At 44.4% G+C, this 26,856-nt stretch overlaps 1 protein-coding gene across 3 annotated transcripts in view; it reads left to right on the top strand.

The window, feature by feature from the left end:
* Nucleotides 1–25,377, top strand: part of zmp:0000001267 (b(0,+)-type amino acid transporter 1) — a 168,448-nt gene extending 143,071 nt beyond the window's left edge. For all 3 annotated transcript variants that reach the window (XM_067456014.1, XM_067456012.1, XM_067456013.1), the window contains exon 6: nucleotides 24,682–25,377. In XM_067456014.1, coding sequence (XP_067312115.1) covers nucleotides 24,682–24,912 — 231 coding nt within the window. In that variant the 3' untranslated portion in view covers nucleotides 24,913–25,377. The remainder of the gene's footprint in view (nucleotides 1–24,681) is intronic.
* Nucleotides 25,378–26,856: the final 1,479 nt, after the last annotated feature.

The following is a 26,856-nucleotide window of genomic DNA, read 5'->3' on the forward strand; positions in this document are numbered from 1 at the left end:
ATTTGGAGTTTGTTTATTAAGCGAGCAGGGCAACCACCCAGTAGAGCATTACAATAATCTAGCCTTGAGCTCATGAACGCATGTACTATCTGTTCAGCATTTTGCATTGAAAGCATGTGGCGTAATTTAGATATATTTTTAAGATGGTAGAATGCAGTTTTTACAGATGCTAGAAACGTGGCTTTCAAATGAAGATTGGTACTAAAGAGGACACCCAGGTTCCTGACTGACGATGAGGGCTTGACAGAGCAGTCATCAAGTGTTAGACAGTATTCTAGGTTACTACTTGTGGAGCTTTTCTGTCCAATAATTAAAAATTCAGTTTTATCTGAATTAAGTTGCAGGAAATTACTATTTCTCCAATTTTTTATATCAGCTATGCATTCTGTTATGTGCATAGCTGATATAAAAATGTGAATTGGTAAGTTTCATCACGGCGTGAGGAAATATAGAGCTGAGTATCGTCAGCATAACAATGAAAACTAACGCCATGCTTCCTAATGACATCTCCCAGTGGTAGCATATACAGGGTGAAAAGCATAAATAAATAGCAATATGATTAATAGTCCTGGTGGAATAGATCTGAGGGGTAACCCACAAAGCAGGTTCTGTGATTTGGAATGTGTACGGGTAAGTAAGCAGGTAATCTCAATTTTTGGATCCAAAAACTAAAGTTATTTTCAGTAAGAAGCTTTAGCAACTCCAGAGCAGGTAATGTTTCAGGTTTGGCTTACTTCAGAGATGTTCAGACCATGCATAACATTAAGGCTCCAGTGTACTTTAATTTTTTTTTTTTTTAAAGTACACAATTTTACCTTTTAAAGGTAAAAGTGGCCTTCACTGGCGCGGTACCTCTAAGTCAGAGTAGCTTGCATGTATTGCAGCATTAAGTATGTCACCATTGTTGAGATTAGTCTTACATTAGTCTTACATTACATGATCACTCTTATTTATACAAATGCTTTTAAACTATTATAACTTTAAAACCTTTTGTAACTTTTGTAGAAAATTCTTACATTTTTCCTGAATAGAAGAGTATGTGATGCTAAGAGTAAATAATGAGAATCCACTTTATAACTTTTATTATTTGTTGTGTTCTTTTTGAAAGATTACTATGTTGTGCATCCTATAAGTCTGTTCCATAAACCAATATAGAATATCAAGTCAGGCTTATTTTGGTTAGCCAAACTTATTATCTCTGTGTGTGTGTGTGTGTGTGTGTGTGTGTGTGTGTGTGAGTAAATACACTGATCAGGCATAACATTATGACCACCTTTCTAATATTGGTCCCCCTTTTACTGTCAAAGCAGCCCTGTCCCCAAGGTGTGCTGTGGTATCTGGCACCAAGATGCTAGCATCAGATCCTTTAAGTCCTATAACTTGCAAGGTGGGCATCCATGGATCAGACTTGTTTGTTCTGCACATCCTACAGATGCTCGGTTAGATTGAGATCTGGGAAATTTGGAGGTCAATCTTCATTTATATAGTGCTTTTTACTATACAGGTTGAGCTAAGCTAAAGCTTAACCCGCATCGCCCAGTGCTACCAAGCATCTTTCTTGCTAATCTACGATCTCTAGCAAACAAGATTGATGAACTACGACTCCGGATCACTCAACGAAGGTTCATGGACAGCAGCGTTATCGTTTTCATGGAAACTTGGCTCAACAGCACTATTCCAACTATTGTGATTAAGCTAGAAGGGCGCATTGTTTACAGAGCTGACAGAACAGCTGTGGGCTCCGGTAAAAGCAAAGGTGGGGGTGTTTGTATCTACGTAAACAGATATTGGTGCACCAATGCTGTTATTACTAGATCCCACTGTTCTGCTGACATTGAATACATCTTTATTTAATGTAGACCCTTTTACCTGCCCCGTGAATTTTCATCAGCCATAATCGCTGCAGTGTATGTACAGTATTGTTCAAAATAATAGCAGTACAATGTGACTAACCAGAATAATCAAGGTTTTTAGTATATTTTTTATTGCTACGTGGCAAACAAGTTACCAGTAGGTTCAGTAGATTGTCAGAAAACAAACAAGACCCAGCATTCATGATATGCACGCTCTTAAGGCTGTGCAATTGGGCAATTACTTGAAAGGGGTGTGTTCAAAAAAATAGCAGTGTCTACCTTTGACTGTACAAACTCAAAACTATTTTGTACAAACATTTTTTTTCTGGGATTTAGCAATCCTGTGAATCACTAAACTATATATTTAAACTATACTATATTTAGTTGTATGACCACAGTTTTTTAAAACTGCTTGACATCTGTGTGGCATGGAGTCAACCAACTTGTGGCACCTCTCAGCTGTTATTCCACTCAATGATTCTTTAACAACATTCCACAATTCATTCACATTTCTTGGTTTTGCTTCAGAAACAGCATTTTTGATATCACCCCACAAGTTCTCAATTGGATTAAGGTCTGGAGATTGGGCTGGCCACTCCATAACATTAATTTTGTTGGTTTGGAACCAAGACTTTGCCCGTTTACTAGTGTGTTTTGGGTCATTGTCTTGTTGAAACAACCATTTCAAGGGCATGTCCTCTTCAGCATAGGGCAACATGACCTCTTCAAGTATTTTAACATATGCAAACTGATCCATGATACCTGGTATGCGATAAATAGGCCCAACACCATAGTAGGAGAAACATGCCCATATCATGATGCTTGCACCTCCATGCTTCACTGTCTTCACTGTGTACTGTGGCTTGAATTCAGAGTTTGGGGGTCGTCTCACAAACTGCCTGTGGCCCTTGGACCCAAAAAGAATTTTACTCTCATCAGTCCACAAAATGTTCCTCCATTTCTCTTTAGGCCAGTTGATGTGTTCTTTGGCAAATTGTAACCTCTTCTGCACATGCCTTTTTTTTAACAGAGGGACTTTGCGGGGGATTCTTGAAAATAGATTAGCTTCACACAGACGTCTTCTAACTGTCACAGTACTTACAGGTAACTCCAGACTGTCTTTGATCATCCTGGAGGTGATCATTGGCTGAGCCTTTGCCATTCTGGTTATTCTTTTATCCATTTTGATGGTTGTCTTCCGTTTTCTTCCCCGTCTCTCTGGTTTTGCTCTCCATTTTAAGGCATTGGAGATCATTTTAGCTGAACAGCCTATAATTTTTTGCACCTCTTTATAGGTTTTCCCCTCTCTAATCAACTTTTTAATCAAAGTACGCTGTTCTTCTGAACAATGTCTTGAACGACCCATTTTCCTCAGCTTTCAAATGCATGTTCAACAAGTATTGGCTTCATCCTTAAATAGGGGCCACCTGATTCACACCTGTTTCTTCACAAAATTGATGACCTCAGTGATTGAATGCCACACTGCTATTTTTTTGAACACACCCCTTTCAACTAATTCAACTAATTGCCCAATTGCACAGCCTTAAGAGCGTGCATATCATGAATGCTGGGTCTCATTTGTTTTCTGAGAATCTACTGAACCTACTGGTAACTTGTTTGCCACGTAGCAATAAAAAAATATACGAAAAACCTTGATTATTCTGGTTAGTCACATTGTACTGCTATTATTTTGAACAATACTGTACCTCCGGATGCTAATGCTAAATTAGCTATGAAAGAACTCTCTTCTGCTGTCAGTAACCTGCAAACAACTCATCCAGATGGAGTTTTTATCATTGCTGGTGATTTTAATCATGCCAATCAGAGAACAGCTCTGCCTAAATTTTATTAAAACGTTTTTTGCCGCTGTAACGATCTTAGATGGGAAGGAAAGAGGCGGGAACATAATAACACGTAAAACAAAACTCAACATAAACTCCAGGCCTGGTCCTCTCTCGTCTTCCGCAGCCTTTGCTCCTCCTTTTATGCTCCCGTCACATGGCCGTGAGAAGAGACCAGTGTGTCATGCAGCTGGCACTCGTTAACACTCATTGGGGGATGGGGGGGGATCACGGCGGCCGCGGCACCTGGGGGTAAGGACAGAGCCGAGAGAAATGTAGACGGGAGCACGAAGAGCTAGCGAACAAGAGAGGGGAGAGAGGGAAAAATGAAAGAAAGAAAAAAAAATCTGGTCCGGTTCCCAGACACACTGCCGTTCGGCCCTCCGCCCGCCGAGAGGCTCTTCCTCGCGATGCTGTGCGATGGCACTGGATGCCTGGTGGACAGCTTGATCCTCCTCCGCCCCCTGGCGGCCAGCGGTGACTCATCCTTCTGAGGGACCCGGCAGCAGGCTCCGGCTCATGGCAAGCGCGGCGACTCCTCCGCTCCCTCTCGGAAGGCAGCCACCCCACCGCGACCCAGGGGCACTGCAGCGAGGTCTCTCTCCCACCTTCCTCGCTCCAGCACCATCGCCTCGGGCAGCCCTCGCGGTCCTCATTCATCCGCGCTGCCCGACCTCCTCAGCACCGCGATCCCCCTCAGCAGCGAGGGCTCTTCGACAGCATGTCCCTCCTTCCGCCCGGGTTTTGGCACCAGTGTAACGAATCTTAGATGGGAAGGAAGGAGGCGGGAACTGGCGAACGTTTCAAAACTTTAATTCAACATAAATAAACAAAACGAAAGTAAAACCGCGGGCAGCCCCTCACGGACGACTGCCCACAAATACCCACAAAATAAAACGTGGGCAGCCCCTCACGGACGACTGCCCACAAACACATAATAACACGTAAACAAAACTCAACATAAACTCCAGGCCTGGCCCTCTCTTGTCTTCCGCAGCCCTTGCATCCTCCTTTTATGCTCCCGTCACATGGCCGCGAGACCAGACCGGTGTGTCATGCAGCTGGCACTCGTTAACACTCATCACTGGCCCGTTTTCGCGGTCCCTTGCCACGCTACCTGCCACACCACAGCTGCACAGACCGCACTCTTGATCATGTTTACACAAACATTTCTAATGCTTATAAAGCAATTCCTCTTCCCCATGTTGGACAATCTGATCATATTTCCATTTTTCTGTTACCCAAATATACCCCCATCATCAAACGTGTGAAACCATCAAGAAAGTCTGTAAAAATTTGGCTGGAAGGAGCTGATTTTTCATTACAGCGTGAGTTTCAGAACACAGACTGGAATGCATTTGCTTCTCGGGCCATACTAGACTCCCACACGGACATTAATACATACACTAGTTCAGTTCTGCAACATATCAACAGATGTATTGATGGTGTAACAACCCACAAACTAGTTAAAATCAGAAACCCTGGATGAACAAGGAAGTCAGACTCCTGCTGAAGGCTAACGATGCTGCTTTCAGATCTGCAAATCGGCAAGCATACAGTCTATCCAGGGCCAATCTGAAGAGGGGCATTCAAGCAGCAAAATACAACTACAAACTGAGTATTGAGGATAGGTTTAAAAACAATGACCCCCGACACATGTGGGCAGGCATTCATGCCATTACAAATTATAAACCAGCAAACAGCACCCCTTCAACCAGTAATGCCACACTACCAGATGCACTGAAAAATTTGTATGCGCGCTTTGAACACGGAAACACAGTACCATCTGTTAAAGCTGTGCTCACCTCTGAAGACCTACCGCTCACTTTTTCCATCAGCGATGTATGTTCAACCTTAAGTAAGGTAAACGTGCATAAAGCTGCCGGGCCTGATGGCATCCCTGGGCGGGTGCTTAGGGCATGTGCAGATCAGCTAGCTGAGGTCTTCACAAACATTTTCAATCTTTCCTTGGCTCAGGCCATTGTACCCACCTGTTTCAAAACAGCCACCATTGTACCAGTACCAAAGAATGCTGCTGCAGTGGCCCTCAATGACTTCCACCCTGTTGCTCTTACTCCCATAATTGCAAAGTGTTTCGAGCGGCTGGTCCTTTCCCACCTGAAAACATGCTTGCCTCCAACACTGGACACATATCAGTTTGCCTACAAACCCAATAGGTCAACTGAGGATGCCATTGCCTCAGCTCTCCACTTTGCCCTGACTCACTTGGACAGTTCCAACGCATATGTCAGGATGCTATTTATTGATTTCAGTTCTGCTTTCAATACTGTGATGCCATCCAAACTGATCTCCAAGCTCAGTGATCTTGGCATCAGCCCCTCCCTCTGCAACTGGACCTTGGATTTTCTTACCAACAGACCACAGTCTGTTAGGATCAGTGATCAAACCTCCTCCATCCTTACCTTAAACACTGGTGTGCCACAGGGCTGTGTGCTGAGCCCAATCCTCTACTCCCTCTTTACCCACGACTGCACACCTTTGTATGGCCCAAACTCCATAATCAAGTTTGCAGATGACACCACGGTGGTTGGCCTGATTGGTGATGATGATGAGAGGGCCTATAGGGATGAGGTTCAACATCTGGCAATGTGGTGTGCCAATAATAACCTCACACTCAACACCCCGAAGACCAAAGAACTAATTGTGGATTACCGGTGAACCAGGAAGGACCATGCGCACAACCCCATCTACATTGATGGAGCTGAGATGGAACGCGTGACCAGTTTCAAGTTCCTCGGTGTCCATCTCTCTGAGGATCTTTCCTGGACACTCAACACATCCATACTGGTCAAGAAGGCACGGCAATGCCTCTACTTCCTTAGGAAACTAAGGGAAGCTCATCTGTCTCCTCACATCCTGCTGAACTTTTACCGCTGCACTATTGAAAGCATTCTCACAAACTGCATCACAGTGTGGTATGGCAACAGCACTGTTTCAGGCAAGAAAGCCCTCCAGCGAGTGGTAAAAACTGCCCAATTCATCACTGGTGTTCGGCTACCCACTGTCGAAGACATTTACCACAGACGCTGCCTAAAAAGAGTGAGAAGTATTCTCAAAGACTCCTCCCACCCAAATCATGGACTGTTTACTTCCCTCCCATCTGGGAGACTTTATAGGAGTCTTCGCTGTCGCACCAGCAGACTCAAGAACAGTTTCTTTCCCTCAGCTGTCAGTCTACTGAACTCCAATATTAGATGCTGAACAATACATCCTAGATGGATGTTTTTGTTTTTGTTATTTTTGTTTTTCTTTTGCACACTTCTACCTCAAAACACTTCGCCAGTTGCACTTTCATGGCCCCAAACACATAGATCGTACATGTGTGTATGTATGTGCATATTTGTGTATATGTCCGTGTATGTGTGTGGTGGATATATGGTATCTCAATGTCATGATTACAGCACATTTAGTATTATGTTGTACTTATTGATCTGCACTTTACATATATTTACAGTGATCTGCATTGGGAGCTCGTCTCTTTTTTTTTTTTTTACATCTCACACTTGCACAATGTAAAATGGTGTGTATGTATATATGTGTTTTTTTATATATATATATGTGTGTGTGTGTGTGTGTGTGTGTGTGTGTGTGTGTGTGTGTGTGTGTGTGTGTGTGTGTGTGTGTGTGTGTGTTTATTCCATGTATATTTACTTTGATATAAACTGTATTTGCACTTCTGGTTGGATGCTAACTACATTTCATTGGCTCTGTACTTGTACTGTTAAACACACACACACACACACACACACACAAAAAAAAAATTGCTTTCCGGATGCCCACCCGCACGGCAACAGCACCTAGTGGCTGAAGAACGCAAACCATGAAATAGGTTTCTGAAATAATTTTGAAACTATACTTTCTATACTTTCACTATACCCGCATAACAGAATACAACCAACCTTCTTTGAAATCTCAACAAAACTGACCGTTTTTGAAATATCATTAGGCAACAAAACTGAATGTCCTTGAACAAAAACAACCGTCTTTGAAATTTCACTGATGGTTGGGTTTGTTTGTTTGCGAGATTTCGTTGATGAACATTTTGTTTGTTTATGAGTTTTCATTGACAGTCAGTTTCTTAGATTTCATAGATTGTTGTTTTTATTCAGTTATTTGATTTCAATTATAACTGGCTTTGTTTGCTTCTTAGATCTCAATGACAGTTGTTTTTATTTCATTATGAGATTTTAATAATGGTCGGCTTTATTCTGTTACGGGATTTCAATGACGATCAGCATTGTGTTTTGTCGAAGGCCATTCGGTTTTGTTACCCAATGATATTTCAATGATGTAGGTATTGTTTAGTTAAGAGATCTTAATTATGGTTGATTTTGTCAGTGTATTGTTAAAATTTCGAATTGTTCGGTATTGTTCAATTTTGAGATTTCAATGTCAGTCAGTTTAGTTTGGTTGCGAGATTTCATTGACGGTCAGTTTTGTTCGGTTATGAGATTTCAATGATGGACATTTTTTTGTTAAGTTATGAATTTTCAATGATGGTCAATTTCATAACAGTATGAGATCTCAATGGCGATTGGTTTTGTTCCATTATAACATTTCAATGATGGTCAGTTTTGTTTGGTTACGAGATCTCAATGACAATTGGTTTTGTTACCTAGCGATAGTTCAATGACAGTCAGTTTTATTCTATTACAAGATCTCAATGAAAAGTTTCATTTCATTACAAGATTTTAAGATGGTTTTGTTCTTTTATAAGATTTCAATGACAGTAGGTTTGTCAGTGTCAATAGGTATTGTTCAATTTTGAGATTGCAATGTCCATCGGTTTAGTTTGGTTGCAAGATTTCAATGATGGTCAGTTTCGTTCAGTTTTAAGATTTCAATGATGGACATTTTTGTTTGGTTACAAATTTTCAATGACAGTTAGTTTCTTTACAGTATAAGATTTCAAAGACAGTTGGTTTTGGTTACGAGATTTCAATGAGTCATTTCATTGCAATATTTCAATGACATTAATTGTAAAAAATGTGATTTTGGTTTGTTATAGGCCATTCAGTTTTTAAAAAAAATAACATTTCAATGAAGATCAGTTTTGTTTAATTCTGAGGTTACATTTTATTACAAGATTTAAATAATTGTCGGCTTTGTTCCATTACAAGATTTCAATTACGTTTGATTTTGTTCTTTTATAAGATTTATAAGAACAGTAGTTTGTCAGTCTCAGTCAGTATTGTTTAATTTCATTTGGTTGCAGGATTTCAATGAAGGTCAGTTTTGTTCAGTTATAAGATCTCCATGACAGTCGGTTTCATTTTAGTTTGAGATGGTCAGCTTTGTTCTGTTACGAGATTTTAACGACGATTGGCTTTGTTCCGTTACAAGATCTGAATGACAATCGTTTTTTTCCATTATAACATTTCAATGATGGTCGGTTTTGTTTGGTTACGAGCTCTCAATGAAAGTCTGTTTCGTTTCATTACAAAGTTTTAGTAGTGGTCGGCTTTGTTTCCAAGACGAGATCTCAATTACGGTTGGTTTTGTTCTTTTATAAGATTTCAATGACAGTAGATTTGTCAGTGTCAGTCAGTATGGTTCAATTTCCTTTGGTTGCAGGATTTCAATGATGGTCAGTTCCCTTTCGGGGAACTCGAGCTGCGTCGAAACGCTGTGAGAACGCCTCTGCGTTAATGCGTCGTGAAGCGCGTGTAGAACCATTCCATCGGAAGATCGATCGATCGTCGGCGTGATGACGTCATCGACTGGAAGCTATAAAGCGTCCGTGAAAACAAACAGGAACTAGCTTCTGTGCCTTCAGTAAGCGATCTGTGTGAACCTGTCTGTCTATTTGGTGTTTTTGTCTGTCAGTAGATCTGTCCACCCTTTGTTAAATATTTCATATATATATTAACAAAAAAGAGAAAAAAATAGATTGAAAAATGGCAAGTGAAAAGCAGTTCAAGAGGTGTGTTCATCCCTGCCCACGCTACATCACGGGTGGGGATACACACGCTCTTTGTGTTGCCTGCTTGGGAGTGCAGCATGCCCAGGCAGCCCTCGAGGGGGCTGCTTGCGAGCATTGTGAACAGCTTCCTCTGAGAACGCTGCGCTCTCGCCGGGCACTCTTCGAGGAGGGTGCCTCGGCTCGTGTTCCCCGCGGCTCAGGTCCCGCTGCTGCCGAGGCAGAGCGGAGGCTTCAGTTGTGGGGTTCACAATTGGACCTTGCAGAGGGGTTTGAGACGGGCGCTGCCTTATCTCTGCCCTCCCCTACACCGTCCAGCGGCTCTTCTCGGGGCTTGGAAGCACGCATTGCGGTTTCTTCCCCCCCGAGAGAGTCGCCGGTGCTCCAACTATCCAGCTCTGAGGAGGTGGACGTTGAGACCATCGCGACTGAAGATTCGCCACTTCAGTCCCCTGCTAGCGAGGAGCTGGTTGAGGTTCTGACGCGAGCAGTGGCCAGATTAAATATTGACTGGCCCACTGAAAGATCTGAGGCAGGAAAGAAAAGAACTAGCAAGCTAGATGAGAGATTCCTGCCATCTCGCGCTTCAGAGCCTCAACGCCGGGGCCTGCCGTTCTTCCACGACTTGCACACCGAGGTGGCGAGATCGTGGAGGAGACCGGCGTCATATAGAGTTTTCAGCCCTCAGACTTCGGTCTACAGCAATATCGTAGGGCTGAAACAATATGGCTATGGGGCGATGCTAAAGGTTGAAGAGACGCTCGCGAGCCATCTCTCGCCTTCCTCGGCATCGTCCCTGAAGGCCCCGACTTTGCCCACCAAACCTCTAAAAACAACGTCAGCATTGGTGGGCAAAGCGTACTCGGCAGCAGGTCAGGTTGCTGCATGCCTGCACACAATGGCAATTATGCAGGCATATCAAGCCGACCTGCTCAGGGACCTAGACGGCCGCGATGAGTTGCCTTTGGCTTGGCTTGCTCAGTTGGGGACACTAAAAATATGATTAAAGTTATTCAACTTATTATACAAATAAAATATATGAATTAGGTCTTATTTAATTCTATAAACTATAATACTGATCTGCCAACATTGTCGCTATATGATAAATTAAAATAAGCTGATAACATCACTGTTTTCTCCAGTACGACTGTACAGCCAAATCTAATTTTGTCGCAATATTATCCTGTTTGACACTGTGAAGCTGCTTTGACACAATCGTGATTGTAAAAGCGCTATATAAATAAAGTTGATTGATGAAGTGGGGGGTGATTTAATAAACGAGCTTCGCCAGTCAGCCGATCTCGCTCTCCGGGCCACCAAGGAGACGGCCAGATGTGTTGGCTGCTCTATGGTAGCCTTGGTGGCCACGGAGAGGCATTTGTGGTTGAACCCCACTGAAATAAAGGAGAGGGAGAAAAGCTTCTTGCTAGATGCGCCGCTGTCTCCTGGGGGCCTCTTCGGTGACGCAGTCCATACTGTCACCGAGAGGTTCCAGGAGTCAAAGAAACAGGCAGCGGCGCTGAAGCAGTTTCTCCCTCTCCGGGTCCAGGTCCCTGGGGCTGCTGCAGACAAGCAGCCCAAGCCGAGTACGAGCTCAACAAGGCTCAACAAAAGCAGAGCGTCGCCACCCGAACTCCCCCTCAGCGCGGGGACGAGGGACGGCGCTCTCAGGCGAGGTCTTCGAGGGGCAGGGCTGATCTGAGGACAGTCCTGATCTCCAAGAAGGCCTCGTCAAAGCGACGCTGAGGGTAGTTCCCCCCTCTGGGGGCCGTGCTGCCAACCCCGCCGCAATGCCGGGGCGCAGTCGGTCTCCGCGGGCCACCCGAGGGTGGTCCGCTCCCCCCTCGGGGGGCTCCCGAGCAGTCAAGTCAGTTGTTCCCTGCCGGTTCGCCGCTTCAGGGCGCTGTGCTTGCTGTTCGAAGTACACCAGAGGCCAGCCTCGAGAGGCTGGTTCCCTTAGTAGATTTTCTAGACGAGTGGAAACGTCTGTCGAATATATCTCGTTGGGTCCTGCAGATAGTCGAAAGGGGGTACGCCATTCAATTCAAGAGGCGACCACCTCCTTTCAGCGGTGTCCTACCCACAGAGGTGGGCCCGGAGCAGGCTCTGGTAATGGCACAGGAAGTAGAGACACTCCTGCGAAAGGGGGCTATAGAGAGGGTTCCTCCTCCTGACAGGGAGTCTGGGTTTTACAGCCGTTACTTCATTGTGCCGAAGAAGGATGGGGGCTTGCGCCCGATATTAGATCTGCGTCTATTAAATCGCTCAGTGGCCAAGCTCAAGTTCAAGATGCTCACACTCAGACAGATTGTATCGCAGATCAAATCGGAGGATTGCTTTGTCACCATAGACCTCAAAGATGCGTATTTTCATGTCCCCATCCGGTAACACTTTACTTGAAGGGGTGTGCATAAGACTGTCATGACACCTTCATAATCATGACATGACACGTGTCATGAATATGAACAAGTTTTTATACATGTTTATGACAACTGTCATTAAGTGTCATTCGCTTAATTATGTCATTTTTAATGCAATGATGACATTGCAGAGTTGTCTTTGTTATGACAACTTGACATAAACCAATACATCATAACCTGTCAGTGTCTTTGTCATGACAACTTGACATTACCTGTCATAAACAGACATGAAATGGCATAGCAGATTAATTATCAAATTTAAGAAACTACTTCGCTTTTTGGGTTTACATTACATTAGTTACTACAGTGGTACAAGTTGAATTTGTCATTAACATGTCATTAAGTGTCAATACTCAGTCAAATTATTTTATAACAGTGTCATGAATATTTAGCTTGACCTGAAATATGGCATCATAGAGGAAATCGTACAGAGTCATTAAAAACTATTAATATAACTCAAAATGATAGAGTGCCATAGACATATACACCTATATGATGATGTCTATGGTGGCACCACTGGTTATGTGTACGCTGTAACAGTTGTTGGCAGAGCCTCAGTCAGGTTAGTTTGTTTAGGTGTTTAATGTCAATTTAGTTTGCAGTAAGTAAAAACAATTCACAACAACGCTTTTTTAGGTTTAATATACTTTATTTAAACTTTCGCTCACTCTTTAACGAATAGTTTGAGTTTATTCTTACCATTTTTTTTTGTTTGTCTGTTTGTCATGGCGGAGTCTCTTGTGCTGGTGCACCGTCAAAAGTGGTTCGGGCGGAAACGTTGGCCCTATATATAATGTTCCGGCCTAGGATCTAGTCGCAACCATTCAGCCCGGGGTGGGGCTCTAAAGACTATTCCTCTTATTTTTATACATCGGAAGATAATTTATAAAGTGAAGTCATTTGACAAAGTGTTATTTTTCTGTGTTTGTTTATGTGTGTATATGATATATATATATATATATATATATATATATATATATATATATATATATATATATATATATATATATATATATTCCCCTTTTTGCGTTAATTGGTGCTGGTCACCTGTGTATAAATTTAAGCCTTGTGTTTTTAAGAGTCAGTTCTGTGAGAGGGCAGGTCTTAAAAATTAAATGATTGATTTTATTTCGAACTCCTTTTCATATTTTTAAGACATTTGAAATTGTCTATTATCTAACCTTCTGTTGAAGCTGGTGGAGGAAACTTAAAACATAAAATAAAACATTGTGAACTGAAAAATATTAATGATGCTGTTATTAAAAAATAATTTGACAGCGTATCAACACCTAATTACATTTTAATGACAAATTAAACTTGTGCCACTGAAAAAAATGTATGACATTATAATAGCCTCAGTCAACATCAAAACCAACCACATGACAGTTTAAGGTTAACCCTATAAGCTAAGTACATTTCTTAAATTTGATAATCTGTTATGTCATGTTTATGACAGGTTATGTTGTCTTGGTAATGTCAAGTTGTCATGACAAAGACACTGACATGTTATGATGTATTGGTTTATGTCAAGTTGTCATAACAAAGACAATTTCGAAATGTCATCATTGCATTAAAAATGACATAATTAAGCGAATGACACTTAATGACAGTTGTCATAAACATGCATAAAAACTCCTTCATATTCATGACACGTGTCATGTCATGATTATGAAGGTGTCATGTTAGTCTTATGCACACCCCTTCAAGTAAAGTGTTACCCTCCATCCTTCCACATCACAGGAAGTTTCTGAGGTTTGCCTTCGGGGGAGAGGCATACCAATATCGAGTACTTCCCTTCGGTCTAGCACTGTCACCCAGCACATTCACCAAGTGTGTGGATGCAGCTCTGGCGCCGTTGCGTCTGCAGGGCATCCGCATACTAAATTACATTGACGACTGGTTGATCCTAGCTCATACCGATCGAGATGCTGTTCTCGCACACATGTCGAAACTGGGGTTGAGGCTGAACGCCAAGAAGAGTGTGCTTTCTCCGGCTCAGAGAACCACTTTTTTAGGCGTGAACTGGGATTCGGTAATTATGCGGGCGCAATTATCGCCAACACGCATAGCATCGATCCTGGCAGCAGTCAAAGAACCGAAGCTAGACCGGGCCGTCACTGTGAAGCAGTTCCAGAAACTGTTAGGTCTCATGGCAGCAGCATCCAACATGATACCTTTTGGCCTGCTGAACATGAGGCCGCTACAGTTGTGGCTCAGAACAAAAGGGTTCTCCCCGAGGGGAAACCCGCTCTGCACAATCAAAGTCACGCGGCGATGCCTACGTGCTCTGGTCATGTGGAAAAACCTGTCTGAAAGACCACTCTTTGATCTCCCTTGGGAGATAACAAGCAGGCTCCGTAGTGACTTTTATTGCCCCCCAAATGGCCCTGCACAATATCTGACACCTCACAAACACCTCACACACACACACACACACACACACACACATAGAGGTTCCACTAGTATCAGAGGAATGTATGATTAAAAGCCACCCCAAAAAACGTTTTGTTCCCTTTTATTCTCTTCGTTTATGTACCATATTCTTTTCGTTTGATATTAATTTGTCCTGATCAGTAAAGTTAATGTTTCTTATGCGCTCGTAAAGCAGTAATCCCTTATTGAGAATTGATTTGAAAGTCTATAACTAATTTGCAGGACAAACTTAGTAAGATAATTTCAAGCAATTCCGTAAAGGTTACTTGTATTTAATTAAACATTTTCCTTATCGGAAAATTTAAATAACGTAATGAACGACTAGCAAATTATATTCATAAATTCATGAATATTGAATCCCTTTTGAGTTAATTATTCCCCGAGACAGTATTCCTGGTGTATTTTCTTGAAATGATGGCTTTTATACATGTTTTTGACATATGTAATGTAACATATGTAAACATATATTAAAATATGTTTAAGACTAAACTTAACTTGTGCCTCATGTTTGTCTGGCTATCACCAGATCAAGCTCAATTTAAAATTGAACACTGGTCTGGGAAGTCTACTGTCTCTAAATGCAATTGGTTAGACCTTCAACCAATCAGATCACAACAGGTATGATCAATAGGCATTGTTTCTCTATCTGTTAAACGCACCAATAGCGTGCCAGGTGGATAAGCCAGTCTGTGATTGGGTCCCGCAAAAAGTGTAACAGCAGCAGTAATAATAATAATAATAATAATAATAATAATAATAATAATAATAGTTTCCTTTCAGTCGGTCACGTTTGACACACGAAGCGATCACTTCTCTCATGAGGTATTGGAGGGTACGAGGGTATCCCCCCGGTCGAGCAGTCGGTGGCGATGCACCTGTATCCTAAGACTGCTGCGGACTGGCAGTGGACCCCACATCTCCCCTCCCAGGCGTGTAAGTTCTCATCCGGTTTAACGGGCAAGGCTTACACAGCCTGCGGAGAAGCCGCATCATCACTGCATGCAATGGCGCTCCTACAGGTCTACCAGGCCAAATCGCTCATGGAATTGCACGACGGTACCTCCGACCAGAGCGTTATGCAGGAACTAACTGTATGCAGTGACGGACCTCGCCCTCGCGCCGGCAAGCACAAGGGAAAGAAAAGCCCAGGGCGAAAAAGAGCTGCTCTGAGGGAGATGATGTCCGCATCCCTCCCCCACTAGTCCCGACTGGTACAACAACATCTCCAATATCTAGTACAACAACGAGTTCAGCGGTACCCACATTTTCACAAAAAGAGCAGTTTCCTCTCTCTCTGGGCCCCAAGAGGGCCAGGTTGGCAGTTTGCGACACCTCCGGGCCTTCTCACCCACACTCTGCCCCAGCCTGGAGTACTCAGACAACACCCCCCCCCCCCCCCCCCCGGGCCTCCCGAGTCGGGTCTGAGTGCTCCACCTCCCTGCCTCCGGGCAGTGGGCTTTGAGGATGCCTCCAGGCCTTCTCACCCACACTCTGCCCATACCAGGAGTGCTCGCGCAACACTCCGGGCCGCCTCCGGGCCTCCCAAGTCGGGCCAGAGCACTCCACCTCACTGCCCCACCCCGGTTACGTCTGTGTTGCCGTTGGTCCCGCTTGCTCGGTCTCTGGGGGCCTGGCTACGGATTCCCAGACCGCTGGCTCTTTAGTACCATCAGACTCAGTTACGCAATTCAGTTCGCTCACCGGCCACCCAAGTACTAGGGCATCCTCTTCCTCATCCTCTTCATCCTTTTTGTGCGAAGCAGTGCACATGATATGATGCTCATGTCTTGCGGTCAGAGATCGAGGTCCTACTGGCGAAGGACGCGGTCGGGCCGGTTCCTCCAGCCGATATGAAGACAGGGTTCTACAGCCCCTACTTCCTTGTACCCAAAAAGGGGGGTGGGTTATGACCAATCTTGGACCTGCGCGTCCTGAATCGGGCCCTGCACAAGCTCCCGTTTCGGATGTTAACGCAGAAACACATTTTCGAATGCATCCGTCCCCAAGATTGGTTCGCAGCAATCGACCTGAAGGACACATACATCCATTTCTCTATCCTACCTCGACACAGACCGTTCCCTAGCTGGCTACATGGTAGAGTCCCGAGGTGAGCATGGCAGAGCGCTCAGTACCGGGTCCCAGTGACTCAGTGACTTACTGCTGCCAAACCTTCAGACCGTGGTCCGACGCTTTGTTTCTCCGGGTCGGGGTGTCCTTAGAACAAGTGGCCTGGCATGCTGTGCCGTTCACGGATGCCTCTACCACGGGCTGGGGGGGCCACGTACAACGGGCAGGCAGTTGCAGGTCTGTGGACGGGGCCTCAATTGGATTGGCATATATATTGCCTTGAGTTGTTGGCAGTTTACTTGGCACTGTGCCACCTCAAGGGGCAGCTACATGGCAAGCATGTACTGGTCCGTACGGACAGCACAACGGCTGTTGCGTACATCTACCATCAGGGTGGTCTACACTGCCGTTGCATGTTCCAACTCGTCGTCACCTCCTCCTGTGGAGTCAGAAGCAGCTGAGGTCGCTTCGGGCCATTCACATCCCAAGTGCGCTCAACCGGACAGCCGACAATCTCTCTCGGCAGCCGACACCTCCAGGAGAGTGGCGACTCCACCCCCAGGTGGTCCACAGGTAGACCTGTTTGCCTCTCCGGACTTAACCCATTGCCAGTGGTACTATTGCCTGACCGGGGGTACCCTCAGCACAGATGCACTGGTGCACAGCTGGCCCCGAGACCTACACAAGTATGCTTTCCCCCAGTGAGCCTTCTTGCATAGACCCTGTGAAAGGTCAGGGAGGACGAGGAGCAGGTCTTGTTAGTTGCGCCCTACTGGCCCAACCGGACCTGGTTCTCAGAACCAACTCTCCTCGCGACTGCCCCTCCTTGGCCGATTCCCCTGAGGAAGGACCTTCTTTCTCAGGGACGGGGCACTCTATGGCACCCGTGTCCAGACCTCTGGAAACTCCATGTCTGGTCCCTGGACGGGATGCAGAGGTTCTAGGTGGGCTACCACAGGCAGTGGTAGACACCATCTCTTCAGCTAGAGCCCCATCTACGAGGCGCCTCTATGCTTTGAAGCGGAACCTGTTTGTTGAGTCATGCTCTTCCCGATGGGAAGACCCCCAAAGGTGTTCGATTGGTGTTGTGCTTTCCTTCCTGCAAGATAGGTTGGAGCGAAGGCTGTCTCCTTCCACCCTCAAAGTGTACGTAGCGGTGTTTCACCACGCAGTTGAAAGTTAGTCCGTAGGAAAGCACGACCTAAAGTTTGATAAACACATCTCATCTGTAGCCTCATCTGGTTTCTACCAACTTCGCTTGCTATCTAAAATCAAAGGCTTTCTCACTCCTATAACTTTGGAAATGGCGGTTAATGCTTTCATCACGTGTCGACTGGATTATCGCAACTCACTATATTGCGGTATATCAGATTCTCAAATCTCCAGTCTTCAATTAGTCCAAAATGCGGCGGTCAGGCTCATCCATAATTGTCGCAAATATGATCATATCTCTCCCATCCTCAGATCTTTACATTGGTTACCAGTCCGGCAGAGAATAGATTTCAAAATTCTTCTCTTCGTCTTGAAATCTTTACACAACCTTGCACCGGTTTATCTCTCTGTACTTAATCATCCGTACAACCATCCGGTGGGGGGAGCGTGGAATGCGTGGATCACATGCCAAATTCCACTGGCTCACTTTTTACACACTCGAAGTAAGATTGATCTGAAGTCCGATCCCAATTTGTCGGTCAGTTCCAACGTACTTCTCCGTTCCCTCCTTCAGGGGATGAGGGTTGCAAACGTAACCGAGATAATTTTATTTATAATGCACTTTTCATTCCGAAGAATCTCAAAGTGCAACAATGGACAAAGGGAAAAATAACAAAAAATTATAAAAAGTAAAAATATAGAATAATACAAACAAGCAACACATAAAAGCTTTTCTGAACATAAAAGTCTTCAGTTCAGCTTTAAAGGGTAAATGGTAATGGTAATGGTAAATGGACTGCATTTATATAGCGCTTTTATGCAAAGCGCTTTACATTTTTGCCTCACATTCACCCATTCATACACCGACGGCGATGTCAGCCATGTAAGGCGCCATCCAGCTCGTCGGGAGCAGCTGGGGTTAGGTGTCTTGCTCATGGACACTTCGACACTTGGTCAGGTGGAACCGGGGATTGAACCACCAACCTTTCGGTTTGTAGACAACCTACATGAACCACTGAGCCACTGCCGCTCGAGGGTCCAGGGCCAGGCTCTGTACTGCTCTCAGCTCACTGGGAAGGTGGTTCCAAAGTCTTTGAGAAAGCTCGATCTCCCATGGTACGAAGCCTGGTGATGGGGACCTGAAGAAGCAGTTGGCCCGAAGATCTGAGTGTAGAGGATTTCAAAGTGATAAGTTCCTGTAGATATGGTGGTGCATGTCCAGTGATGCATTTATGTGTGAGCAGGAGGATTTTGTAGTCAATCCGGGATGAAACAATACAAAATGAGTGTAGGATGGAAGTTATGTGATCGTATTTACAGACTCTCATAAGGACTCTGGCAGCACTGTTCTGGATGTATTGAAGCCTCTGGATATTTCTACCAGAAATCCCACAGAAGAGTCCATTGCAGTAGTCCAGCCTGGTGGAGACAAAGGCATGAACAAGTTTCTCTCCATCTAGGAAGGTTAAAAGTGGATGGAGTTTGGAGATGTTTCGAAGGTGGTGTTTGAAGGAAGTTTTATAAATGTGCTTAATGTGGTTATTGAAGGTCAGCTGTGGGTTAAATTGAACCCCTAGGTTTGTGTCTGAGGAGGAGAAAGTGGTTAATGTGGTTATTGAAGGTCAGCTGTGGGTTAAATCGAACACCTAGATTTGTGACTGAGAAGGAAAAAGTGATGACCTGGCATCAAAGATGAGCTGGGATAAGGGAGAGGAGTGGATCTGGTGAGGGGTGCCAACCAATAGTGCCTCAGTTTTACTGGTGTTCAACTGGAGGAAGTTAGTTCCCAACCTTGCCTTAATCTCCTCGAGACATGTGATGAGTCATGACTAGGGCTGTGTTGAAAAAATCGATTCACCAATTCTGAATCGATTTTCATATTAATTTCTAAAGATTGATCCGTAACTCAGAGGATCTATTTAATAATAGGCCTACATTGAATTTTAATTTGCCGCGTCATTGAATTCACGCATGCCCGCGAGGTGGAAGGACATTAACACGGCACATGGCAGCTTTGAAAACTCCAGAAACGCCGCGGACAGAGAATACTGGCTGGCGTTTTCAATTGTTTTCAATGAGAGCGCCGCGTTTTTAGAATGCCTGGAGCGCACCAAGGTGCTGAGCGAGTATTTCACGCTCACGCGCTGAGCGCTCAGCGTTTTTTACTGGTCGCCGAGAGTTGAAGAATGTTTAACTTTGAGTAAAACGCAGCGCTCATTACTGTCACTCCTCACCCAGCTCTCCAATCACAGTGAGGGAGGGGCGGGACAAATACAACACAGACCAACCGCCACATTCTGCGTGTCACCAGATGACAACAAGCAATAATAACGAAACAAAATGATTTAAAACAAATGCCAGAGCAAATTGTAACCCTTAGCACGTTACTGCGGGGTAGTTAAATCACTTTTGGACCAGTCACAGAAGACTAAGTTCAACTCTCTGGAGGAAGAAAAACTGATGCACAGCAAGAGCAAGAAGGCAAGGATTGTGTTCTGCAAAGACAGTTTGAGGTAAATAAACAATTTTGTAATGTGCTACTGCTGTGGCTGGATGTGCAAATGTTTGGGCTTTGTTTCTGTTTGATAGAATTGTAAATATATCTATTAAAATACTGATATTCTGCTCTATAACTCCTCTCTGAACGTCCTGCTGCCCTGTATCTCACTCTTTCATTGGCTGTCGGTCAACGCCGATATAATTTTCAGTCAGAACGCTGTTCACACAGCAGGAGATTGAATCGCCGACAGGTCCAGATATTTAGCATGCCAAATATCTCACCGGCGTCGGCGACTCGTCGGCGATTCTCTCTGATTGCGTCTTTGATTATTCACACTGCGTGATTGTCACTCGCGTGCACGAGCGCCGATTTGCCTGTGATCTCGGGCATTTGTCTGCGATTTCACAAAACCTGTCGGCAACTCAAAATCGGGGCAAAAATCGGGCAGTGTGAACTAGGCTTCAGGTAATAAGACAATCATTCCATCATTATCAGCTAAAACTACAGTTAAAATACTTATTATAATGTGTTCACGACACAACTCATGTCGGGACGCGGCAGATCAATTACTTTATAACTCGCAATCGCGTCTTTATATCTCAGAATTCTGACTTTATAACTCGCAATTGCGACTTTATATCTCAGAATTCTGACTATGTCACGCAATTGCGACTTTATATCTCAGAATTCTGACTTTATAACTCGCAATCGTGAGAAAAAAAGTCAGAATTGTGACTTTATATCTCGCAATTGTGAGAAAAAAAGTCAGAATTCTGAGATAAAAAGTCTCAATTACTTTTTTTTTTGTTTTTATTTAGTGGCAGAAATGGGCTTCCATACATTCCAAACCTGTAGCTACTATGACTTTTTCTCTTCCGTGAAACACAAAATGCCTGGTACACTCTCAGAAAAAAAGGTACAGTGCTGTCACTGGGGTGGTACCCAAAGGTACAAAAGTGAAAAGGTACATCTTTGTACCTTACTCGCCTTCTTAAAAAGTACATATCAGTACTTTAAGAGAGCATATAAATAACATATTAATACCTTAAGTATTAGTAGCGTACCCTGGGGTTTCAGTCAGGGCCTTCACTAACGATCAACACACCCCACACCGTCGCCATAAGAGAAAATATAATCAAGTGATGTTGTTTACTATTCATTGATGATGATAACATCATCATGTATTGGCAGAATCCCTGATCTCATGTAGAGTGCATTGCTCTGGTTGTTGAAGCGCTTATTAATAGTTTTGAAATATTAAAAGCCAATTTATTTTTTATGCGCACAAAATGTTTAAATCGACGGCATTAATTAGACACACAGACATCAAGAATCCCCATTGTGAATCTCTACAATGGTGACAATAAAAAAAAATATTCAGATAAACAGATCAACTCTGAACACAAAACAAGCTACAAAAACATCAGAACAAAACAGCAAAAGTAAAAGCAAATAGTAAGAATCAAAGAAAATTAGTCTTAATTTAGATGCATAATTTATTCGTGCAGCAATGCATGTCACATGTTTGTTTGTCTACTGCCACCGTAGTCACTCATTAGTTTAGCCCTGTTATGTTAATTTGTTCATCCGTATCACCTGTCCCCCTCGTTATATTCTCATCAGTCTGTGTATTTAGTTCCTCTGTTTTCACTCTGTCTTTGTCCGCCGTCGTCAGTACACCTGCTTCTGTAACCGTCCTGTTTGAAGTCAATGTTACCAGTGGTGAAGTTCCATTAAAGTGTTATTTGCTAAAGTCATCTTCCTTGTCATTATTCATCTTCTTCTTCTTCATGCATCATCACCACTGGGGCCTGACAGAATGACGGACCAAACAAACCAACTAAAGTAAACCAAGTTATACATTTGTAGGAGTTTATTTATCTTTTTCGTGTTCAGTGATTTATTTTCCATTTTTTTCCCTGTGTGCACCATGACCCTTCCTGCGGTTGAGCTAATGTGCCTTGAGCAGGGAGAAAGCTCCCTCGAGAGACATTTGGAACTCTTCATGGATCTCGCCCATCCGACCACCTTCCCGGACTACTACCTGTGCGCGTTCCTGTTAGTGGGACTCAACACCGCCACACGATCACAGCTGTCCGGGGAGGGTCCTTGAGGGAGCTTCTCATCGTATGTGGAGTGGGTGCTGGCATCCTGCAACTCACCGGTCACCATCGTGGATGCCGCCATCCCCACTCCTGATCCAGGACCCAGCCCAGTACCACCTCGCGATGAGGAATGGCAGGACGTGCCCACCGCAGACGGAGAGAAGACCTCGGAAGCGATGCCTGAGGGGAACGCGTCTGACCAGGTGTGCGAGCCTACTGACCCTTCCATCGCTGAGGGAGTCCTCGTGGAGTTCGATGGAATGGAGACAAGCCCCACCCACCCTCCCGCCACTGAGTGAGTACCGCTGGATCAGCTTGGACAGTTTACTGTAATGTGGAGAGAACAATTTCCCATGCCCTCTCATCACAGCCAAACCTTCTTCATCAGTCTTTTTATCCCCACCCATCCTCTCTCTCCCACCACCTCTCCAAACTGCCAGCTACTGCCATAGTCCTTTGACCACCATCTGTTATCTTCAATCTCCTCCTCAGTCTTCTACCACTCCTACAGACCAGCCATCATCTCCTCCCATCAGTCCCTCACCTTCACCTCTGCCTCCTCTTAGTGGCGCGGTCAACCCTCGGATCTGCTGGTAGTCACCGATCCCTGGAAGGTTGAAGCCCGTGGCTCCGCCTCCAGCCTCTGGGGGTTCCGCTCCACCTCGACTCATCATGCCAGCTCCTATGTCCTCACTCCTTCCTCCTTCGGCTCCAGCAAGGACCATCGGCCATTCGGCATTGCAGGGCTCCCTCGGTACGTCGGCTCCACCTGGGTCAGACGTCGCCATGCCTCCCCCACGGACTTGCGAGCCGTTCGCTGCTCTCCGGCACTCCACCCCTTCAGCCTCTGCAAGCTCCGCCTTCTCTCAGCCATCACCTCCGCCCTTGGTCGCTCCCGCTCCACCTCTGGCCTCCGGATCCCTGCTTCCACCTCAGGGGGTCGTCATGGAGACTCCGTCGTGGCTGCCGAGGTCTTTAGTCTCGCTCTACCCCATCGGCCTTCCGTCTACGCGGTGGGCTTCATCCTCGTCGTCATTGCCCTCAGTCGTCCCCAAGGTGATGTCGGACGTCACTCCACCTTGGCTCCTCCCTCCTGCAACGCTGCCTTGGAGCATCCTCCTGGCTGGGACCTGGATCCTCATCGTGATGTCTCTGCTCGAGGCCATCCCATGGCTCCTCCCACCTCCCACTTCTCCCTGGACTCTGTTTCTTTGTTGTATTCTGTCACATGTCTGTCTGTTCACAGGTCCTGTGTCTGTGCCCTCCTCCGGAGCCTCCACCCTCCCTCCTCAGAGTTTCCCGTTACGGTGCGAGGACGTGCCTTTTCGGAGGGGGTGTACTGTCCACATGTCTGTCTGTCTGTCTGTCTGCTGCCACCGTCATCCCTCATTAGTTTTGTTTAGCCCTGTTATGTTAATTAGTTCATCTGTATCACCTGTCCCCCTCGTTATGTTCTCAACATTCTGTGTATTTAGTTCTCACTGTCTTTGTCCGTCGTCGTCAGTTCACCTGTCTCTGTACCCGTCCTGTTTGAAGTCAATGTTACGATTGTTACCAGGCCTGACAGCATGTTGGGATTAATGGGGAAGTTTTGATTGGTTGTACCCAGCATGGTGAACTGAACTTTAGGTGTACCCAGTTTGGTGAACTTAACAATTTAAGTACAGTGAACGTGAGCACCAAGTTAAGTGAACTTAAATATACAAGTTTTGGAAGACTCCATTACTCAATTGAATTGAGGGAACAAGTTTTCTCAAATAGATTAAATTAAATAAACTTATTAGGGTTTTCAGGCTGTAGACATTTAATGTCTACACACTGAAATGTCACTGTGTAGACATTTAATCCTAATCTGCTGAGATCTTCAGAGATTTAATGTCTTCTTTTTAAGTCAGTTGTAATTGTCCTTCAGCTCATCTCTTTTTTTTCTCTTCTTTCCTTCAGTTATTCTTAATATTTAATTACACAGATTGTGTGGCTCAGATTCTTTGCTCTAGGGTGACATGTGGCATTGTTATGGCATGCTTGTGGCCCAGATCTAGCCACCCATGAAGTGAGCCGTCATTACATGCAACATGTGGTCCAGATCAGCAGCAGCAGTAGCAGTCTACAACAACATAAATAATCAACAGCAGCAGCATTTCACCAGCAGAGTAGCAGATCTATTCCACCAAGACCAAATACATTAACATTGTCATATCAATTACCATGCCAAATACATTAACACTCGCATATTACTTACCAAGATCAATTATCTTTATGACAGTTGTCATGACAGAACTAAAAAAAAAAATCAAGTGGGCAATCTGAACCTTGAAAGAAAAACAAGTTAACACTCAACAAATGTCTTTTATGTATACCCTTCCAAGGTTCCCATAATTATTCCCATTCTGGTGTTGCTGGTCGCAGTGTTCCTGGTGCTGGCTCCTATCCTTGATGACCCACAGATCGAGTACCTCTATGTGATCCTCTTTATACTGAGCAGCTCTGTGATTTATATCCCTTTCATTCACTTCAAGCTGTTCCCAGGATTGTTAAATAAACTCACAATCTTCCTTCAACTTTTCCTAGAGGTGGCACCAACTGCAAAAAACCTGTAATGCTAAAGGAACAGGACTGTCAAATTCATATGTTATAGGCTCTCACAATTTGAAATGTAAAAACAAATAGGACCTTATTGAAAAGTGTCACCAGTCGCATTTGTGTAAACAAAGGGACTCATTTAATCAGCATTGAAGTTATCCACATTTAACCACCTGCTTACCTGCTAATAATGGCATAAAGTAGACATAAATATAGCGGAATATCAGTGCTTTTTTCTTACGTTATCAATTGAACATTTACACAGATTTTAATATTAAAAAAACTAAAAGGCTCATTAGTGTGACAGCCTTCATTCATGATTTCCATTGCTATTCATATAATGAATGTTTTTTTTGTTGTTGTTGTTGTTTTTTGTAGTACTTCCTTGGTTGGAATTGTATAACTTGGTATGTTGTTTGTAAACCCATTAATAATTCTTAACAACTTTCCAATAAACTCAAATAAATGCTGTACTCACTGTTAACACATTTCTGTGTACCCTTGTGATGTTGGCTGTCTTTGTTTTACTCATACACAACACCAACTCAGAGGAAAAACTGTTTGCTCATTGGTTGCTTTTTCTTAGCTCAGGTCTAAGTTGTTTTTCAGATGTTTCTCCTAAAATTCCTTAGGAGAAACAAATATAGACACAAATGAGATATGTCTAAGAGAGTCAAAACTAAAATTGTGATGAGAGAAGCTTGGAAAATCTCTTTGTTGTCTTAATTAGGTGTCAGCTTTGTCTTCCCATGTTTCTCCTAAAATCCATAAGAGAAAAAAGAGTAGACACAACTGAGACATGAGAAATATCTGAAACTTAATTGAGATTCTTATTTAGCTCTTGTTGTAGTATCAGCTGTGTCTCAGATGTTTCTTCTAAAATCTATTAGGGGGCAATAAGAGTAGACACGACTGAGACATGAGAAATATCTGAGAAAAAGGAGTGCAAAATGAGAAACATGGGCGTTCTTTTTATTGTCTTGCTGTTTGTTTTTTTGTTTTTTGTGACATTGGGTTTTTTTCACCTTTAATGGACAGGACCATACGATAAGCGACCGGAAACAATGGGAGAGGAGAGAAGGGAACAGGAGCAAGAAAGTATACCTTTAGTTCCCTTTCAGTCGGTCACGTTCGACGTACGTCAGAACTGAACCGACGAATGGGATCTTACTTTAGAGACCAATCCTACTTCGAGCATCTAACAACGAGCCAATGAAATTTGGCATGCGATCACGCATTCCACGCTCCGCCCCGCAGCGCGGGTATAAATAGGAAGTGGAATGGTAGATCAGCGCTTTCTACTTCGGAGCCGAACAGTCTTCATTGCTGTTTCTACGAAGAGCTTTCTGACTACGAGTCAAAACCTTCCTGTGAAAGAGTTTGCCAGTGCGGGTGATACGGCGCGTCAGCGAGAGACCGTCACTTCAGTGATAGAGTGTGCAAAGAGCTGTTGGTTCGCTGAGCGTTTCCTTACACACACACATTACAGTTGGTTCGCTGGGCGCTCACACATACACATCACTGAGAGCTCACGCAGGCTTGCACTATCGAACTGCGTGGAGCCGCGGTCATCTCCCTGAGTGCTTCAGCACTAAAAGAGCAACTTCCTTTTCACAAAAGAGCAACACGGTTTGACCCTGCGTCTTTTTCAAGATGTCATTCAAGCCGTGTGTTTCTGGATGCGGTCGATTTCTGTCTCCGCTTGACGGACACGTTCGTTGTCTCTCGTGTCTGGGCGCACAGCACGCTGAGGCTGCGTTCGTGGATGAGACATGTTCCCATTGCGGGAATATGTCCATTGCAGTGTTGCGGTCCCGTCTCCAGTACCTCAGAAGAGGTGGAACACCATCGTCCATCCCCCGATCTAGTGGTCCTCCAGCTGCAAAGCAGAGGGCTACTACTTTGGCTGATGACCTTGGTGGGGACCTGAGGGTGTCGGTCAGGGTAAACCCGACGGGTCT

The sequence above is a fragment of the Pseudorasbora parva genome, chromosome 10 (assembly GCF_024679245.1).
Source record: "Pseudorasbora parva isolate DD20220531a chromosome 10, ASM2467924v1, whole genome shotgun sequence".
NCBI classification, from domain to species: Eukaryota; Metazoa; Chordata; class Actinopteri; order Cypriniformes; family Gobionidae; genus Pseudorasbora; species Pseudorasbora parva.